Source organism: Oncorhynchus mykiss, chromosome 4 (assembly GCF_057628025.1).
Source record: "Oncorhynchus mykiss isolate SJ-2025 chromosome 4, ASM5762802v1, whole genome shotgun sequence".
NCBI classification, from domain to species: Eukaryota; Metazoa; Chordata; class Actinopteri; order Salmoniformes; family Salmonidae; genus Oncorhynchus; species Oncorhynchus mykiss.
The window spans coordinates 38,317,237-38,338,433 of record NC_143025.1 but is presented as its reverse complement, the minus strand read 5'-3'; the positions used below and the strand labels follow the sequence as shown (position 1 = coordinate 38,338,433).

At 40.4% G+C, this 21,197-nt stretch overlaps 1 protein-coding gene across 2 annotated transcripts; it reads right to left on the bottom strand.

Annotated features, from left to right (window-relative positions):
* Nucleotides 1–1,864: 1,864 nt before the first annotated feature.
* On the bottom strand, nucleotides 1,865–16,027 carry LOC110521776 (cytochrome P450 2J2). 2 transcript variants are annotated; one of them, XM_021599626.3, is made up of 9 exons: nucleotides 15,652–16,027; nucleotides 15,251–15,443; nucleotides 13,494–13,643; nucleotides 9,321–9,481; nucleotides 6,185–6,361; nucleotides 5,600–5,741; nucleotides 5,189–5,376; nucleotides 4,710–4,851; nucleotides 1,865–2,528 (listed from the first exon to the last, which is right to left on the bottom strand). In XM_021599626.3, exons 1-9 carry the CDS (start codon nucleotides 15,850–15,852, stop codon nucleotides 2,353–2,355), a joined length of 1,530 nt encoding a protein of 509 aa, XP_021455301.3. In that variant the 5' UTR covers nucleotides 15,853–16,027; the 3' UTR covers nucleotides 1,865–2,352. The 2 variants fall into 2 exon arrangements, with proteins under 2 accessions (XP_021455301.3, XP_090088072.1); XM_090231946.1 differs by lacking the exons at nucleotides 13,494–13,643; nucleotides 15,251–15,443; nucleotides 15,652–16,027.
* Between the last annotated feature and the right edge of the window lie 5,170 nt (nucleotides 16,028–21,197).

The window sequence follows — 21,197 nt, the reverse complement described above, 5'->3', positions numbered from 1 at the left end:
AAGGCACTGTATAAATCATTTCACCTTCCTTATATTAAGCTAACCAGACTGCACCATTCATATATTTATTTTTGTTACGGATAGCCAGGGGCACACTCCAACACTCAGACATAATTTACAAACATAATTTAGTAAGTCTGCCAGGTTGCAGGGAGGTTCTGAACGTTTTACTCTGGTTCCTTAAATGTTTTCGAGGGAGGTTTTATTAACGCTCTGAGAATGGAAATGATAGTTTATTTTTTTAATTTTTTAATTTTTTATTTTACCCCTTTTTCTCCCCAATTTCGTGGTATCCAATTGTTTTTAGTAACTACTATCTTGTCTCATCACTACACTCCTGTACGGGCTCGGGAAAGACGAAGGTTGAAAGTCATGCGTCCTCCGATACACAACCCAACCAAGCCGCACTGCTTCTTAACACAGCGTGCATCCAACCCGGAAGCCAGCCGCACCAATGTGTCGGAGGAAACGCCGTGCAACCTATTCTTCTATACCAACTTGAAACAGCTGAAAATACTATATTGTTGGTTATTGAAACAATATTTTACAGCGGTTTAGATGATAGTATAGATTGCTTGTTTTGTCACCAACTGAAATTAGGCCAACTATTAGAATTTCAGCAACCAGGAAATGGTGGAGCGATATCTGCATATTGCACATTTAAAACTATCAATAAGACTTTCAATAACACTGCTAGCTTATTTCGGGTAAAACATGTTTTAGTTCAAGTACAGATAGGACATATGGAAATACATTTTCTTAGACATTAATAACACAGCAGTGAGATTCAAACCTCTAAACTTCTATTCTCTATCCATGGAATTAGTCCACTGATGGATCCAACATGCTATGTTCTTTTTATGCATACAAAGCTGGTCATTGTAGTCTATTCAAATGGACCCCATTTCAAAGGAGCCAAGCACTCATCGAGATACATGTCTCGCATTACTTATTTCATATGTATATAATGTATACTGTATCCTTCACTATCTATTCTTTACTATCTATTGCATCTTAGCTGCTCTGTCTGTCACTGCTCATCCATATATTTTATACTTATATAGTCTTATCCCATTCCTTTACTAGATTGTGTGTATTGGATTTTGTTGTGAAATGTGTTAGATATTAGGTTTTGTTGTGGAATTGTTAGATATTACCTCTTAGATACTGCTGCACTGTCAGATCTAGAATAAGCATTTCGCTACACTCGCAATAACATCTGCTAACCATGTGTATGTGACCAGTAACATTTTATTTTATATGGTGTGGCCAATTAGTGGACCAACACACTTGAACACACTTAACAAGATAGCAGATAAAGAGAGTTTTGTTAATGATGAATGTATATATTTTATGGAATGTTTTCTTAACATTCTCGGAACAATTTAAGAACATGACTTTAAATAGAACCATATGGAAACATTACTGAAATTCCCACAGAAGAACATTGCTAACATTCTCTGAACTATTTGAGAACATTCCCAATGTCAAAACAGTTGGAGAACGTTCATAGAACATTACCAAAATTGAAATGAAATGTAATCATGTTTGAACTTTTAGGAAACGTTCTGTTAAAGTAATAGGAAGGAAATAAATTCCACAAATTAACTTTTAAGAAGGAACACCTGTTAATTGAAATGCATTCCAGGTGACTACCTCATTAAGCTGGTTGTGAGAATGCCAAGAGTGTGCAACGCTGTCATCAAGGCAAAGGGTGGCTATTTGAAGAATCTGAAAAATTAAATATTTGTTTAACACTCGTTTGGTTACTACATGATTCCATATGTGTTATTTTATAGTTTTGATGTCATCACTATTATTTTACAATGTAGAAAATAGTAAAAATAAAGAAAAACACAAAGTGTATATTGTAGTGTATATTGCCTTGATAGAAAATAAAAAGGTACAGAAGAAATCACAATCCACCAGACCATGGGTCAAATACATTCAGATATGCCATATACATGAAAGACATGTAGTATGTTTACATTGAAAATCTAAAACACTCCTACATGATCAATCAAATATGTCCTTCTTATTCAAGTTTAATCTAGGACTACAACATATGGTTTGAGATCTTGATATGTAGAGTATTATTGGTATGTGTAGTGTCACTACGTGAGTGTGTTTTCTCCATCTGCAGCCTTTTCAGTTGTTTGGTGTTAAGAAAGACTTCATTTCCTTTTCATTTGTGTCAATTTAAAACCTAAGCAACCAGGCAAAGGAAGTTTTAATCAATTACCTTAGTTGATCAATCAAGTACAAGGGAGGTGTGAACCTTCAGACACTTGGCCCTCCAATAATTAATTTTTAAACCCCAGCAACATAATGAATAGGGCAGCTGTGGAAGACTCATCGAGGTGTTGCACACAGCTGGTAAGGCTTGGGACTGTGTGTAACCCCCATCTGAAAGTCCAGGCTGGGTTCCACCCCTGGGGGAGAGAAGAAGGTGAACCTCTGCAGCAGGGAGGTGAAGAACAGGAAGAGTTCCATCTTGGCTAGCTGCTCCCCAGGACACACCCTCTTACCTGGGGAGGGAACCAATCACAGTAAACCTTCTCTAACTGACACTGTAAAGCAGGGGTGTCAAACTCATTCCATGGAGGGCCCAGTGCCTGCAGGTTTTTGTTTTTTCCTTTCAACTAGACAACCAGGTGAGGAGAGTTCTTTATTAATTATGACCTTAATTCAGCAATCAAGTACAAGAGAGAAGCAAAAACCTGCAGACACTCGGCCCTCCATTGGAATGAATTTGACACATGCTGTAAAGTACAGAACAGTTACTTTGGATTGGGATACTAACACTAACGTACACTGAAAAACATTTCCTGTAAAATGTACAGTAACTTACTGGCCTCAATTTATTTAGCAGTACAGCTACTGTAATCCATTTGACGGTAATCCATTTTATAGTACCAAAAATGTTACTAATATCCAATTACCCATGCAGTGACATATTACACAATGTTCTTAGCAAGTCTTTCATTTTGGTCCATTCAAATCGATTGTGCCCCCTCGCTTTGAGCAAATTCAGATGCTCAAGCATAATCTCCAGATAGGCAACATCGGTGAGCCATTCCTCACAATTGAAATGTTCGAAGCTCATAAAAGCGACCCAACAGTTTACCCCCGGAAAGCCAGCGGACCTCTGCATTATAAAGCACCTGCTGGTGCTCCCTCCCCATATCCCTGCAGAAGGCCTGGAGACACCTGCTGGTGCTCCCTCCCCATATCCCTGCAGAAGGCCTGAAACACCTGCTGGTGCTCCCTCCCCATATCCCTGCAGAAGGCCTGGAGACACCTGCTGGTGCTCCCTCCCCATATCCCTGCAGAAGGCCTGAAACACCTGCTGGTGCTCCCTCCCCATATCCCTGCAGAAGGCCTGGAGACACCTGCTGGTGCTCCCTCCCCATATCCCTGCAGAAGGCCTGAAACACCTGCTGGTGCTCCCTCCCCATATCCCTGCAGAAGGCCTGGAAACACCTGCTTTTCGTTGGAACTCTTTGATATATTTGACCGTTTCTTCTGAAACTCCTTAGTCTGTTCTTGTTCTGAGAAATGAAGGCTATTCCATGTGAGAAATTGCCAAGAAACTGAAGATCTCGTACAGCGCTGTGTACTACTCCCTTCACAGAACAGTGCAAACTAGCTCTAACCAGAATAGAAAGAGGAGTGGGAGGCCCCAGGGGACAACTGAGCAAGAGGACAAGTACATTAGAGTGAATAGTTTGAGAAACAGATGCCTCACCAGTCCTCAACTGGCAGCTTCATTAAAAAGTACCTGCAAAAGACCAGTCAAGGTCAACAGTAAAGAGGCGACTCCGGGATGCTCGTCTTCTAGGCAGCGTTGCAAAGAAAAAGCCGTATCTCAGACTGGCCAATAAAAAGAAAATATTAAGTTGGGCAAAAGAACAGACACTGGACAGAGGAACTGCCTAGAAGGCCAGCATCCCAGAGTCGCCTCTTCACTGTTGACGTTGAGACCGGTGTTCCAGCAACAATAGTCATTTACAACATTAACAATATTTACACTGTATTCTGATCAATTTGATGTTATTTTCATGGTCAAAACATTAGCTTTTCATTCAAAAACAAGGACATTTGTTTGACCCCAAACTTTTGAACATTAGTGTATGTAAATAATTGTTTGAATATGTTGGTAACCCGTTGTATAAAGGTGATAATGCCCTCGAACTCGATGTTTAGAGGATACATTGTCACTTTTTGCCGGCCCTCAACTTTGTCTCGGGTCTAAAACCCGTACCAATATATCCTCCGAACACAGGCTTCTCGGGCATTATCACTTAAATAGGAGGACCTAGTCGGAAGGTATAAATGTAAGCGCTTGTGTGACCTGTATGGGTTTGCTATGTACTGTAGCTGCAACACCCAGTGTGGTGATTAAATCTAATTTCAGTTTCTCTGGGTCCATCTGGATTATTGTACCAGAATTTAGAACATAACAATACAGTATCATACCGTTAATGTATACAGTAAGTAACTGATCAAATAAAAGTCTAACGGTGTACTCTAACTATATAGGCAAGTCAATGATTCAACTTCAAGTCAATCAGTTAAACCGATTAAACCGAGTCAAGTATTACTATGTAAGGAAGATGAGTTGTGCATGTACTATTTCCTATAGCGCAGCTTTATTTGGCACCAATATGGGGGTCAACTGATATGGAAGAAACGTAGTACAGTATTACCCAAAGAGAATGGAAGGAATGCGTCTCTCTTCCTGAACTTGCCCTCCTGATCCAGGAAGTGTCCCGGGTTGAAGGTGTGAGGGGTCTCCCACTCTGACTCATCAAACAGGATCGACTGGAGGGTGCCAAGCACAATGGTGTTCTGAGGGGGGGAAAAAAATAACAGACATTATCTCATCAACAAGTACACAATGTTATGGCATCAATGTTTTATGTGTAGTTGAAATAATACGGAAAATGAGGAAAAAGGAAAAAAGCTTATGCTTTTAAGTGTAGGGATGTCCCTATACGATAACCAAACACATTTATTTCTTCTTCTAAATGTACAAACACCACATGGTGACAACATACTACACATTAATGTAGTTATAAGGAAGACATCTTTATAAAGCGCTGAATCATGCAGTGGATGCGCCGTGAGATCACATGATTAAGTAGAACAAGTACATGATCTCTATGCTTGAGATGAGACGACTGACCTTAGGGATGGTGTATCCTCCAACCTCAGTGTCTTTAGTGGCCATGCGGGACACGTTGAGCGGTATGATATTCCCCATCCTCTGTGTCTCATGGATGACTGCGTCTGTGTAGGGCATGCGGTTCCTGTCTTCCATGGAGGGCTGCCGCGACGACCTAACAACTGCATCGATCTCTGCCTGCACCTTGGCTACAACAGGGATACAAAATATAAAGACACAACACAAAGGAAGTCTTCATGCAAATGGATTGTGTGTGTGTGTGTGTGTGTGTGTGTGTGTGTGGTGTGTATGCGTGCCTCCATGTGAGAGAATGACCTTTTATTAATCAATCAAGATCAATCGCTTTGACGAACTGATTAAATGCTATAGGGGTCGAAACGTAGTCATTGTGATGGCGGTGGGAGCACTTACCTTGTATCTCCGGGTAGTTGATCATAAACAGAAGGCCCCAATAGAGGGTGGTAGAGGTGGTCTCTGTCCCAGCCACAAATAGATCCAGAGTGCAGAAGGACAAGTTCTCCAAGTTGAACCCAGCCCTTGTGTCATCTTCACACTGTGGAACAAAACACACCAAAACAACCTCAACATGCTAGATACTTAAAAATATTTGACAATCTAACGAATTCATGATGCTTTAGCTAAATTACCAATGTGTCAAGAAAATGTGATAAAAAATGTTTACATGTGTTGCAATACAAATAATAGCTCTGAATCCACATTCATTTGGATGGTAAGTGTGCCCTGCACCCACCACTTTTTTGTTTAAACTACTTGATTATGTAGAACCCCTCCCTAATACTATTATCCAATCCGACCTCATCATCATCATGAGTGTAGAGGAGGGTAAACATATACTATACGTAAACACCACTTACCTACCTACTGCGGAAAAATACTATAGGGAGCAGTACTATATTCACTGCGAATGGCAATCAGTTTTTACTTCTTTTTTTTTACAACTACATCACCGATAATGATTGTCATTATCATCGTCACCTTCTCTATCTCGTTGAGGAAGCAGTCAATGAAGTCTCTTGGTGACGAGGGGTCGTTGTCCTTCATGTGCTCCTGAATCCTGATGTTGATGAAGGAGATGACCTCCTTCCAGCCAGTGAAGATCCTTCTGTGAGGACCAGGAACCCGACGCATGACCCACGGCATCATGTTATACATCTGAGGACAGAGTTAGGGCAGGGACGGACTGAAACCAGAATTCGGCCAGGGAATTACAAACACAGCAGCCCCTCAAGGCCCTAATTTTTAGTAAAATAATGATAAGTCTGACAAAAACATAGTTCCTGGCAGCAATTTGCCAGTAAGTTACTGTAATTTATTTTACATATATCTACTGTAATTAATTTTATGGTACCAACACTTTTACTGTAATCTAAATTACAGTACCAAGTATGTACCTGTAATCTAATTTACAGCATATGACTGTAATTTCCCAGTGTTCTTTGCACATTTTCATTTTACATTCACATTTAGGTAATTTAGTGGGCGCTCTTATCCTTAACATCTTACAGTTGGTGCATTCAACAAAGGTTGATAAAAACATACCACAGTCATAGCATGTAAAGAGTTTCGGTAACTGTTACTGAAAATATTGTACTTAAGGATACTCTGATCTTCAAAATTATTGTAATTTCAACAAGATATCTTATGATAAATATATATCACTCTGGATAGTGCCAATACATTGCTGAAATATTCAAGGTAACTTGATGCCAACTTCCTGTACACTACTGTAATGTCAAGCAACGAAACAGTAAAATACTGTCAAAGTGACAAGGTAACTGTAAAAAAGTTCTTACCATATTTTACAAGGGGTTGGAAAAAGCAGGTTGGCTGCTAGGCATTTGAATGAAAACTTGATTTATATTACTTGCACTATTAGAGGCCGAAACAAAAACTTCCAACCAGGCCATGATTACAGGGCAAAACAAATCAAATGGGCATGGTTACATTTTCAACCATTAGAGGTTTAAGGCCCATTGCCAATCTGATTAGTGATGGGTTGTTTGCGAACGAACAGCTCTTGCCGCTTTTTGAACTCAACAACGTTTTTCTGCAGATAAGTTACAAAATAATTATGGAAAGAGAGTGACTCCTCACTGCTGAAACAATAAATAGTGGAGAGAGCGTTTCAATCTGGTCCATTCTGAATTTTTCAGTGCATTACATTTTTTTTATGAGGGCAGGTAAAAATTTATTTGAACTCGCTTTTCATGATCTGACATAATTGTAGCCCACCTTTTGGGCTTTACATTGGGAACCAAATGAGCCATCTCTTTTACAATGAGCCGGCTCAAAGAAGTGATTAAGAATTCCCATCACTAACTCTGATCTGTTCCCTATATACAGTGGGGAGAACAAGTATTTGATACACTGTCGATTTTGCAGGTTTTCCTACTGAAAATCAAATCAAATCAAATTGTATTTGTCACATACACATGGTTAGCAGATGTTAATGCGAGTGTAGCGAAATGCTTGTGCTTCTAGTTCCGACAATGCAGTAATAACCAACGAGTAATCTAACTAACAATTCCAAAACTACTACCTTTACAAGTGTAAAGGGATAAAGAATATGTACATAAAGATATGTGAATGAGTGATGGTACAGAACGGCATAGGCATGTAGAGGTCTGTAATTTTTGTCATAGGTACACGTCAACTGTGAGAGACGGAATCTAAAACAAAAATCCAGCAAATCACATTGTATGATTTTTAAGTAATTCATTTGCATTTTATTGCATGACATAAGTATTTGATCACCTACCAACCAGTAAGAATTCCGGCTCTCACAGACCTGTTAGTTTTTCTTTAAGAAGTCTTCCTGTTCTCCACTTATTACCTGTATTAACTGCACCTGTTTGAACTCGTTACCTGTATAAAAGACACCTGTCCACACACTCAATCAAACAGACTCCAACCTCTCCACAATGGCCAAGACCAGAGAGCTGTGTAAGGACATCAGGGATAAAATTGTAGACCTGAGTGGATTAATCAAATTGATGGCGCAAACTAAACTGACTTTTGGGGATATAAAGAAGGATTTTATCTAACAAAACGACACTACATGTTATATCTGGGACCCTTTGGATGACAAATGAGAAGAAGATTTTCAAAAAGTAAGTGAATATTTAAATCACTATTTGTGAATTTATGAAACCTGTGCCAGTGGAAAAATATTTTGATGTGGGGCGCCGTCCTCAAACAATCGCATGGCATGCTGTCGCTGTAATGGCTACTGTAAAACGGACAGTGCCGTTAGATTAACAAGAATACAAGCTTTCAACCCGATATAAGACACTTGTATGTAACTAAATGTTTAATATCCGTAATTTTTAAGATTTTTTTTATTTGAATTGCGCGCCCTCCAGTTTCACCGGAAGTTGTCCTTCTAGCAGGACGCCTAGACTTACAAATTCTTATTTTCAATGACGGCCTAGGAACAGTGGGTTAACAGCCTTGTTCAGGGGCAGAACAACAGATTTTTACCTTGTCAGCTTAGGGATTCAATATTGCAACCTTTCGGTTGCTAGTCCAACGCTCTAACCACTAAACTACTATTTTCTTTGTAAATACAATTTTTAAAGGGTGTAGTTTATATTATGTGCCTTCAATTTGAATACATTGAATCTATAACGCTCATTATATATGAAATTATCTGAGCAGTTACATTTATGACCAATAAAACAAATACAGTGGCTCTAATTTCTATATATATTTAATCATAGCAGATTATTTTATTTTTCCATTAGATTGAAGTTGAGTGGGGCTATGGATATTCTTGATCAATATGATCTTAGATGATTTTACTATTATCCATTAGCCTTTACATGCACTACATGACCAAAAGATTGGTTGATTTAGATAGGGTTTTTGGGGCAAAAAGAGCTACGGCCAGTATGTTTCTGACAAAGTTAGGTTCAATGGAAAACTTCAGTCCAGTCAGATTTCCTGATAATTCTTGAATTGATGGATGGCCATAATATTTACATTTAAAAAAACCTATTAGTGCATTTAATATTGTTTTCTCCTCTAGGGTAGACAATTGTAGTCAACAAGTCAAAGTAAGTAACCACAAGGTTGAAGCAGTCTACAAATAGAATAAGAGTGAGAGACTTACCCCGGCCCAAAAGCCCCCTTCCAAGTAAATAATCTCGTTCATTGTTTTCAGGAGGGTTTGGAATTGGTCATCGCTGTATTCAAAGCGGGCACCAAACACAAGACAGCAGATCACATTGGAAACAGCATTGTTCATCAGTATCTGGGGGCTGAAGGGTTTTCCTGCATGGGCCAAAAGAAAACCTTATTCCCCACAAAAGCAATATGGCTTACATCAAAAGTAAAATGTCACCATATAGGCTAGTGGCCAATCCTCAAAAAGGGCATTTGTTTGAGATACCCCTACCAGAGGTATAACAAAGCACAACCATGTTTTTTCCCCTCTGAGGTCTCCAATATATGAAATTGATGGTTGTATACATAAGCTCATGTGGCCCAATATCGCAAACTCTGATATTGCAAAAATGTTGAATTACAAGTAGTCAATTGTCTCCCCTACATATACAAACAAACAGCATTAGGATATCTTAAAGGATTTTGGAAATATAGACCTGTAAACAGATACATTAGGAGGAAATATTAACTATGAATACAAATGTAACTTTCTGATAGTTGTTCAATAGACAACTTCCAGGTCAAATTTGCTCTCATTCAGTGCTGTATGGTCCTGCCCGACAAAAGTGTATAAAGTTACGTTTTTTTGATGTTGTGGCTATTGCAATCAGCTCTAAGGCAAGTGGGCCCAGACACTGAACGCTCATTTATTTCAAAGGTTCCTCTGTGGACTTTATACATTATGTGCCCCCCCCACCCAAATCCAATATGGTGTCCAATATCCAATATGCCTGCAACATCACCATTAACTGGTGGTTCAATTACCTCTGTACATGTTTTAAATTAGATATTTTTCAGGTTTGTGTACTGTACTTATGACCTGTACTCAAGACAATTTTTTGGAACTTCAACTACATTACATGACCAAAAGTGTGTGCTCATCAAACATCTCATTCCAAAATGTGCTGCTTTAACTGCCTTCACTCTTCTGGGAAGGCTTTCCACTAGCTGTTGGAACATTGCTGCAGGAACTGGCTTCCATTCAGCCACAAGAGCATTAATGAGGTCGGGCACTGATGTTGGGCAATTAGGCCTGGCTTGCAGTCGGCATCTCAATTCAGCCCGATGGGGTTGAGGTCAGGGCTCTGTGCAGGCCAGTCAAGTTCTTCCACATCGATCTCAACAAATTTCTGTATGGACCTCACTTTGTGTACGGGGCATTGTCAAGCTGAGAGGAAAGGGCCTTCCCCAAACTCTTGCCACAAAGTTGGGAGCACAGAATCATCTAGAATGTCATTGTATGCTGTAGCGTTAAGATTTCTCTTTAGTGGAACCATGAAAAACAGTCCCAGAGCATTATTCCTCAAACCAAACTTTATAGTGCTACACGCTTCAATACACTCGGAGGTCCCATTCTGTGAGCTTGTGTAGCCTACCACTTCGCAGCTGAGTCGTTGTTGCTCCTAGATGTTTTGACTTCACAGCACTCACAGTTTTTATTTTTATTTATTTTTTTACCTTTATTTAAGTAGGCAAGTCAGTTAAGAACAAATTCTTATTTTCAATGACTGCCTAGGAACAGTGGGTTAACTGCCTGTTCAGGGGCAGAACGACAGATTTGTACCTTGTACCTTGTCAGCTCGGGGGTTTGTACTTGCAACCTTCCGGTTACTAGTCCAACACTCTAACCACTAGGCTACCCTGCCGCCCCAGTTAACAGCAGCTCTAGCAGGGCCGAAATTTGGCCACAGAACTACAACAACGATTGGCTACTTTGTCTCCTCACCATTTAAGGACACACGCATGTCCTTGTTGATATGCTGTAAGTGTGTGAATGAGATCGAAACATGAACACACATTAAAAAACTAGTTGTTTGAATATGCAAGGTGGTTGGTATAGGATCGAGAAGGCAGGTGATATCACTTTCCTGAGCATATCTGTGTCAACCAGGGAAAATAAATCCATAGTGCCTTTGCGTGGTAGGCTAGGGCACATAAACTTCTCATCAGGTCTTGCTTCACTGATACCCAGCCTAATGTTTGTTATCTTATCTTTGAAATATGCCGTAAACTCATCACTCATTTAGATGTGGAGGAAAGTTCACCTACATTTGCGGGGGTAGGATTTATCAGGCCATCACTGCTCGAAAAGAGCTCTCGAATTATTCTGATTATTAGTGATCAAGTTAGAAAATGAGGTCATCTGGCAGTTCTAATTGACTTGTTATATATGCCAAGTTGCTCTCTTAGAACATCATAATGGACCTGCAACTTCTGCTCTGCCTTTCTGCAATATCTCTTTAATTCATACATTTCCTCACTAATCCAAGGGGCTCTCCGTTTGGATCTGGCCTTTATCAACTTTACTGGAAATATTCATTTGCTATTAAAGTTATCAACTAAATCATGACAAGAGGGAGGAGGAATAGGTGATGGAGCATTGTTCATACACTCAGTAAAATCTGTAGCAACTTCAGAGGTAAGACAGCATTTCTTAATAATGTGTTCAAGATGACCCTCTGCTATGGGCAAAAAGGTAGTAAAAAATACAAGATGGTATTCAGATAAAGCAACATCAACAGTAGAGGATATGTCAATTGGAAGGCCCTTGGTAATAACCAGGTCCAGAGGATGGTCCCGGTAATGGGTGGGCCCAGTGACATGTTGGATAAAGTCAATAGAGCTCAAAAGATTAATATATTCAATGGCCTTGGAGTGAATATTAAAATCACACAATGAGTTTTATCATAGTTCTCAAGGACAACAGTTCAGATAAGTCAATAAAGAAAGTGGGGAAGTGCTTTCGTGGCCTATACAGGGTTCCCTACGTGGAACAGATAGGAGACACTTCAGAACAAACTTCCTTTTGATTTGTTTTGGTACTATCTGAGAGATGTAAGAAAGATCCCCATAAATGTATTTATCCCCTTATTTTAGGCACTAAACTATCTAAATACATAATACCATAATTTTTTTAAAACTGGTACCGGGAACCTTCAGATGAGTCTTGTGAGCATCCTAGAGGAAAACAACCAACATGTATTTGTTTGTGAGAGTACCTTTCCGCATAGGGGTCATATTAATATTTAGCCTGGCCTCCCGAGTGACGCAGCAGTCTAAGGCAAAGCATCGAAGTGCTGAGGCGCCACTACAGCTCCGGGTTCAATCCCAGATTGTGTCACAGCCGGCCGTGACCAGGAGTCCCATTGTGCAGTGTGTCAAGAAGCAGTGCGGCTTGGCAGGTAATGTTTCAGAGGACGCATGGCTCTCAACCGGCACCTCTCCCGAGTCTATTGGGGAGTTGCAGCGTTGAGACAAGATCATAACTACCAATTGGATATCACAAAATTGGGGAGAAAAAGGGGGTAAAATATGTTTAAAAAATAAATAATAATAATATTGGTGTGTAGCCCAAACTGTTCGGACACTACAGACAGAAGCTGGCAGATCGGCTGTACCGACTTCAGACGAGTCCCAAGACGCTTGTGCGGTAAGACCATCTTGTTCATGAGTGTCTCACATTTCCTTAGAGATGTTTTCGTGAGAAGACCGATTTTCAGGACATCTCATGGTCTGACAAACACCACTCTGGCTCTGCAACCTTTCACTGCAGATGCGGAAGGCAGATATCGGCGGAAGCGGTATTTGAGACGCAGCCCATACAAAAACAAATTGCTTAAACAAATGGATTTTGATGGAGATTTTTTAGTATTATGTTCATTTGCTTTCCACAGGTGTGCGGACATTTTAGGCCAATTATTTTATTATGATAATTAGATTTCCATGGGGGCGCTGACATCGACCTTAGAGACCTTAAAGATATGGAAAAACGCTAGTGTTTTGTAATGCCTCAGGTAGGGGCATCTAAAAATGCTTTATATCTCTACACTGAACTTCAGTCTGCAAAACTTCTCTGTAAGCACCACAGCTCATATACAGCTTTGTTGTATTTTTTTTGCTTGGTGCTTGGACTCCTGATCTGAACTGAATCTGTTTTCAACGTGAAAATCGAAACAGTTTTTAATCGCTATATGTCTGTTGCATCCAAAACAGAGACAACTCGTGTAAACTTAATGCCAGTGCGGTGTTTACCCAAATCTGTTTTGACAAGTATATTCATTTCCTTGCAGGGACAATAAAGTTTGAATTGAACTGTAACCATATCAAGTTTCCACTGTACCTTGTTCACTCTGAATGGCTTCATTCAAACACTGCGCTTCAATCTGGATGGATGGCTCCAGACTCTTCTTGCCCAGTCCAAAGTTCCTCAGTGTAGAGAGAGCAAACCTCCTCTGTTGCTTCCATGGATACCCGTTCGACATAACCACACCTACAGTGGGGCAAAAAAGTATTTAGTCAGCCACCAATTGTGCAAGTTCTCCCACTTAAAGATGAGAGAGGCCTGTAATTTTCATCATAGGTACACTTCAACTACGACAGACAAAATGAGAAACAAAATCCAGAAAATCACATTGTAGGATTTTTATGAATTTATTTGCAAATTATGGTGGAAAATAAGTATTTGGTCAATAACAAAAGTTTCTCAATACTTTGTTATATACCCTTTGCTGGCAATGACAGAGGTCAAACGTTTTCTGTAAGTCTTCACAAGGTTTTCACACATCTGTTTCTCAAGCGTGAGGCAGGTTGATGGAGAAGTACACACCCTAGACAGGATTCTAGCTTCTTATGGAGGTGATCCCTGCAGAGGGACCGCTCAGCGGAATTTTCAGAGCGCCACCTATAGTACTTTACTTAGTACTCGTTAAATCTCAAACTTTCATTAAAATACACATGCCAGGTACTGAATTAAAGCTACACTCGTTGTGAATCTAGCCACCGAGTCAGATTTGTAAAATGCTTTTCGGCGAAAGCATGAGAAGCTATTATCTGATAGCATGCACCCCCCAAAATACCAGCACGACACGTAAACAACAGATTTTGCGGTAGCCGGCGCTACCCAAAACGCAGAGATAAAATATAAAACATTCATTACCTTGGACGAGCTTCTTTGTTGGCACTCCTATATGTCCCATAAACATCACAATTGGGTATTTTTCCCGATTAAATCCGTCATTGTAGGCGTTTACAGGGGGTTTGCATATATTTTCCCTCGTCTTAAACAATTGATTGAATGGCGGATTAATATTTTTTGTTTTTGGTGAACAGTTTTACCAGGGATTTTTACTCCTAAACACGTTCTGTTATAGCCACAGACCCGATTTAACCAGTTTTAGAAACGTCAGAGTGTTTTCTATCCACACATACTTATCATATGCATATACTATATTCCTGGCATGAGTAGCAGGACTTTGAAATGTTGCGCGATTTTTAACAAAAAGCTGCGAAAATTCGCATCATCTATAACAGGCTAGCCTGTCAGGGCCTGTCACCCCCTATCCATCTCTTTAATACTGATGGCCAAGCAAAGAGGCATGAGGTCCCATTTTGGAGTCTTTGGTAGGACTTGAACGGGGATCGAACCCCCAACCTTTCCATTTTTAAGGATTGACACTAATACACTAAATATGTAATATTTCTACAATAATAAATTATTATGATCCATAATCAATTATCAGTTAATAACTGTAAGATGATGACAATGTCCTGCAAGCCCAGGGTCTTGTCAGGCAGAGGTCGGTAAATCCAGAGTAGTGGCAAAGACACAGGACAGCAGGCAGGCTCAGAGTCAGGACAGGCAAGGGTCAAAACCAGGAGGACAAGAAATAGAGTGACTGGGGAAAGGCAGGAGCTGAGACAAAACACTAGTTGACTTGAACAAACAAGAAAAACTGGTACAAACGGACAGAAAACACAGGTATAAATACCCAGGGGATAAGTGGGGAAGATGGGCGACACTTGGAGGGGGGTGGAGACAGGCACAAGGACAGGTGAAACAGATCAGGTCGTAACAAGTATAAAGTATGTGAGCGTTACCTTTACTTCCCATTGCTTGACTTCCAAGATATATATCTTCAAATAAGGGAATGGAGGGACGATCGACAAAACTGTCGCCATTGTGGACCAAGGCCTCTTTCACCATCTCGTATCCACTCAGAATAACCCACTTTGACCCTTGGTTTGCTGATGGAATTCGAAGGCTGAAAATCTTTCCATATTTTTTTTCACACTACAAGAAGAACAACAAGAAATAACGTTTGTCATCAAAAGAGTGCTAAGCAGCATTAAGTTAGCCTGGTGCCATATCTGATTGTGCTCTTGCCAACTCCATTGCTCATTGTCAAGCCAAACATTTGTCTGGCATGACAATTATTGACAAGGAGTTGGAATGATAGCACCAACAGAATGATACTCAGGCTAGCGTTTAGTAAACCCACCTCTTCAAACTGAAGATGTATCTTAGCAGGATCAAATTGAAACATGTTGCCAATGAAAGGCCATGACCAAGGTCCAGGAGGAAAATTCTTTGGAGTTTTGTTCTTCAGGAGGTCGGCAAGTACCAAGAAAACACAGAGGAAAATCAAAAAAGTCTTTATGTCCAACCATTCCAAAACAGAAGAATGAAGTAATTTGCTCATCTCACTACAAGTGGAACTGACTCAAAAAAAAAGCACACAGAAACTAAACAGAGGAATGACGTGCCAGTGATTTCTCTGTAACCTGCTCCCTATCTCTCTGCTTCCAAAGTAATGTCATAATAACCACTGTTGTGTGTGTTCATACTTGGGACTGGGCGTGTGCTACTACCATAACAACGGCAGAGTTCATGCATTTCCCCTTTGTACAGAGTTGTTTTCTCTCCTCAGAAAACCATGGTTGCACAATGACTACACAGAATTCCTCCTATAGAGGTAGATTTCAGCTTTGTTGCTAAGTCCTTAGCAATATTACTTTACTGTAGTACAGTGCATTGTAGGCTGTATACTGCACAATGGACAAATTGTATGGCCCTGAACATTGTGCTTTCCATTTATTAACAGTACTGACTGCTCAATAGATTTTGACTGGTTGCAGGTTCATATCAACAAAGAACAAGATTTACAATATCACAGAGACAAAGGACAAGTTTGTGAGATGCAGGGTACAGTACTGTAAAAAAATAGGGGTACAAGGAGGAGGAAGAACAAAAAACAAAATTGCAAAGAACAAAGCAGAGTAGTCATTTCTGATCAATTTTGAGCTACTATGATAGAACATGTTTTCGTTCATCAAAAGACAATGACGGAGAAATTTGAATATTTTTTTAGATAAAAAATATACTTCTCCCTGAGGATTGTATGTTTTGAACAATGTGTTTTCTATTTTTCGGTGTATTGTTAACTGACTGCTTGAGAGTGTATATCATTTTGATCACTTTGTTTATGATTTGAGAGCAGTGTTTGATTTTGAACAAAGGTCAAACTGTTTTGAGGCGAATGTTTCATTTTGCAAGAGGAATCAGAGGTTATGCAAATAGTGCTTGAAGATGACGTTTGTGTTTAATGTTTTCAGGAAATGGAGCAAGGTTTCAGAAATTGTGTTTTAGCAATTGAGAAACTGTATGTCCTGCAGTGCATCTCCTCCTCATGGACTGCACCAGATTTTACAGTTCTTGCTGTGAGATACCCCACTCTTCCACCAAGGCACCTGCAAGTTCCCGGACATTTCTGGGGGGAATGGCCCTAGCCCTCACCCTCCGATCCAACAGGTCCGAGACGTGCTCAATGGGATTGAGATCCGGGCTCTTCGCTGGCCATGGCAGAACACTGACAATCCTGTTTTGCAGGAAATCACACACAGAATGAGCAGTATGGCGGGTGGCATTGTCATGCTGGAGGGTCATGTCAGGATGAGCCTGCAGGAAGGGTACCACGTGAGGGAGGAGGATGTCTTGCCTGTAACGCACAGCGTTGAGATTGCCTGCAATGACAACAAGCTCAGTCCGATGATGCTGTGACACACCGCCCCAGACCATGACGGACCCTCCACCTTCAAATCGATCCCGCTTCAGAGTACAGGCCTCGGTGTAACGCTCATTCCTTTCACGATTAACGCGAATCCGACCATCACCCCTGGTGAAACAAAACCGCGACTCGTCAGTGAAGACCACTTTTTGCCAGTCCTGTCTGGTCCAGCGGCGGTGGGATTGTGCCCATAGGCGATGTTGTTGCCGGTGATGTTTGGTGAGGACCTGCCTTACAACAGGCCTACAAGCACCCAGTCCAGCCTCTCTCAGCCTATTGCGGACAGTCTGAGCACTGATGGAGGGATTGTGCATTCCTGGTGTAACTCGGGCAGTTGTTCTTGCCATCCAGACCGCTGTCCGTCTTTTTGACACGTTGAACCACTCAGATAACAGAGCTACATCATAGTTACCCCTTGTGTGTGTGTGTGGCTAGTTAGGTTTCACTGACTACCATCACAGCTCAAAACAGCTGTTCTGGGGGTGTGTTAGTGCATGCACAGCACATTGTCTTAGTGTTTGAGTGTGAGTGTGAGTGTGAGTGAGAGAGAGAGGGGGAGGGGGAGAGGTAGGCTTGTTGAAATGTGAAGCGCATACTTCACAATCGAGTGGAGTGAACACACACATTTAACCCCAGGGCAGTGTGGAATGGAGTGATGAAATATCAACAGTCATAATTCCTGGGAACTGAGATTCGAATCACGGACCCAGTCAGATCTGCGTTAAGAGACACTCATTTATCTTTCTCTTCAATTCTCTGACTTTGTCCATATCTCTTGCAATGTGAATAGCCTCTTGAACGGTGTTGAGTGACGAGAACCTGTTTAAGACTCACAAGTTCCCTGGCCGTCTGTCTGCGCCCTGAGGGAATTGCTTTGCACCACGAAAGTGTGTACAGTGGTACGGTTCTCTTCCTCTCCCCTTCTGTTTCGGAGTGGACCTCCAGCTCCTATCCAAGCCACCAGCACATAAAACCAAGAAGGAGTTGTCACTGAAATTGTGTTGTTGTTTTATGGACATCACCGCTGAGATGGTAAGATTTATTGTCAAGTTTCCACTCCTTCTGAAACAATACTAGGCTGCCTATACTGCATGAAAATGTAATTGGCTTTCACTCTCCTCTAAATTGTTATATTGCATATAGTCTATGACAAATGGATGTTTTCTCTTTACAGTTAATACAGCACTATAAAAGGTGGATTGGTACTGTTGTTCATCTGAAATGCTTTTTCTGATTGGTATGATAAAAAATTATGCTTTGGCTCATTCAACCTATTCTGTTAAATTTGTCTGGAATCAAGTAACGAATTTGACAGATCAATGTGATTTTTTTTTTATTGAATGAAAGTTTCTAAATTGCTTTCAACACCTCATTCATATTTGCTTTGCATAGTGGTGGGTGTGACATAGCTGCGGAAGCCTATCAGAAGAGTTGGAGGCGTGGCCTATTGAGGGCGTGACTTTCAGTTTGTTATTTTTGGCCACCCGTGAGTATATATGTCATTGCAGTTAATCTTTTTTTTAAATTTTTTTTTTACGATGTTCACTGACAGCACTCAATCTAAAATGATATTGTTGTAAGTACTGTGATACTAAAGAGCAGGGAAGATTTACGTTGATGAGGTGGTTATGATTTGGTGCCAATATTGTAACCAGTTAATAAAGTCTTATGTAAAGAAAGTTTTTGGAATCATTATTTCATGTTATGGAACCAAGTTAGTATATTGATTACCAAGAAATGTATTGAATTGCTTGTAACCCAATTGTAGAAATGTGCATATGTTTTTCCAAAGTGACAAATCTTCTTGGTATAACATGACAAAATGAGTTGTATATATTAGTTATTTGTTAGGTTTAACTAAAGAGGTAAAGTAAATTGAGCGTTGAAAGAAATAGGTTGCAACTTCAAACATAGGTTTGTTAACCCATTGAGTCCCACCATTGCGGCGGCGTGATTTAGGACTTCTAACCCCTTTTAAACATTGTATGTTTGAGCGACAGAATTCTGGGTTCTGGGTCATTGGATTTTGTTTATTTTTTTGTACCAACAAATAGTCTGTGTGATTGACGGGGGCTGAGCTAGAGAAGTGTTAGTGAGACAAGGGCGGATCCCGAAGGGGCCTTTGGCAGAGTCTTTTTTTACAAAAACATCAGTTGTTTGAGCTACAAACTATTTCAAATAGCTGAGACTCTCACGAGCACCCATGTGTAACATGTTTTGCTCTATGATGCTCACAAGCTACACAGGAGTCGTTAGAAGATCATAGGAAATCCCAGGACATAATGTCTATAATACTGCAATAAGTTCACATAGGCAGAAAAAGGCCTATATAATTTTAAAACAGGTTCAAAAATGGGAGAGATGGACAAATACTGATTTCAAAACAAAATGGACAACATTCTCAAAAGATGCCAAATTGATTTTGTGATGTTGTCCTATATTAAATGTACTTATTAGACTGTTAAAATGTAGGGGAAAAGGCAGACGTTGTATATACTGTAAACATTGGATTTCTCTGGTCTGAATTGCATAATCATTTTTGTTTTCAGATGTTTTCCGTTGGTAGACCTACTCATGTGTCTCTCCTCACTTTGAAATCCTGCTCACCAATGTCAAATCAAATCAAACTTTATTTGCCACATGCAAATAAAGTGCAGACTTTACTGTGAAATGTTTACTTACAAGCCCTTAACCAACAGTGCAGTTCAAGAAGAAGAAAATATTTACCAAGTAGGCAAATAAAAAGTAACACAAGAATAACATTAACAAGGCTATATACAGGGGGCACTGGTACTTAGTCAGTGTGCAGGGGTACAGGCTAGTTGAGGTCATCTGTACATGTAGGTGGGGCTGAAGTGACTATGCCTTAGTCACTTAACAAACAAACATTGAGTAGCAGCAGCGTACAAGAGGGGGGGTCAATGTAAATTGTAGGATGCTAATTTTTATGAATTGTTCAGCAGCTTGGGGGTAGAAGCTGTTGATGAGCCTTTTGATTTTCAGTCTTCTGAGGGGGAAAAGGTTTTGTTGTGCCCTCTTCATGACGGTCTTGGTATGTTTTGACCGTGATAGTTTCTTGGTGATGTGTATACCAAGGAACATGAAAATCTCGACCTGCTCCACTACATCCCCGTCAATGTTAATGGGGGCCTGTTCGGCCCTCCTTTTCCTGTAGTCCACGATCAGCTCCTTTGCCTTGCTCACATTGAGGGAGAGGTTGTTGTCCTGGCACCACCCTGCCAGTTCTCTGACCTCCTACCTACATCCCGTCTCATCATTGTCGGTGATCAGGCCTATCACTGTTGTGTCGTCAGCAAACTTATTGATGGTGTTGGAGTCATGTTTGGCCACACAGTCGTGGGTGAACAGGAAATACAGGAGGGGACTAAGTACACACCCTTGAGGGGCCCCAGTGTTAAGGATGAGTGTGGCAGGCGTGTGGTTGCCTACTCTTACCACCTGGGGGCGGCCCGTCAGGAAGTCCAGGATCCAGTTGCAGAGGGAGGTGTTTAGTCCCAGAGTCCTTAGCTTAGTGATGAGCTTCGTGGGCACTATGGTGTTGAACGCTGAGCTGTAGTCAATGAACAGCATTCTCACATAGGTGTTCCTTTTGTCCATACCAAAGCTGATAATTGTGACTTGATTGAATTTTTATTATTTGAATAATAATAATGATGATGATGGTGAGAGCCCTAAACCCTTTAATCATCGGCTATTGTTTCTTTTTGTCACTAAAGTCACATTGTTTTCGTTGCTTTAATCATGTGACAAATTGTCTTAACTGAAACGTCGAAATTTTGGCCATTTATAGGATATTTTATTTTCCACATGAAATGTTTATTTTCATAACTGATCAAAATTTGGTATGCTATAGCCTACAGATAATTTTCTCCCAATATGTACAAATACATTTTAGGCCATATAACGAACAGCTATGCATGATTTAATGAAAAGCAGCAAACAGACACAACATTGTTTCA

Coding starts and splice junctions, on each gene's coding strand:
- LOC110521776 (XM_021599626.3), bottom strand. CDS start 15,852: ATGAGCAAATTACTTCATTCTTCTGTTTTGGAATGGTTGGACATAAAG. Junction 15,444..15,651: donor TACATCTTCAGTTTGAAGAG/GTGGGTTTACTA, acceptor TTCTTCTTGTAG/TGTGAAAAAAAATATGGAAA. Junction 6,362..9,320: donor AAGGGGGCTTTTGGGCCGGG/GTAAGTCTCTCA, acceptor CTCTGTCCTCAG/ATGTATAACATGATGCCGTG.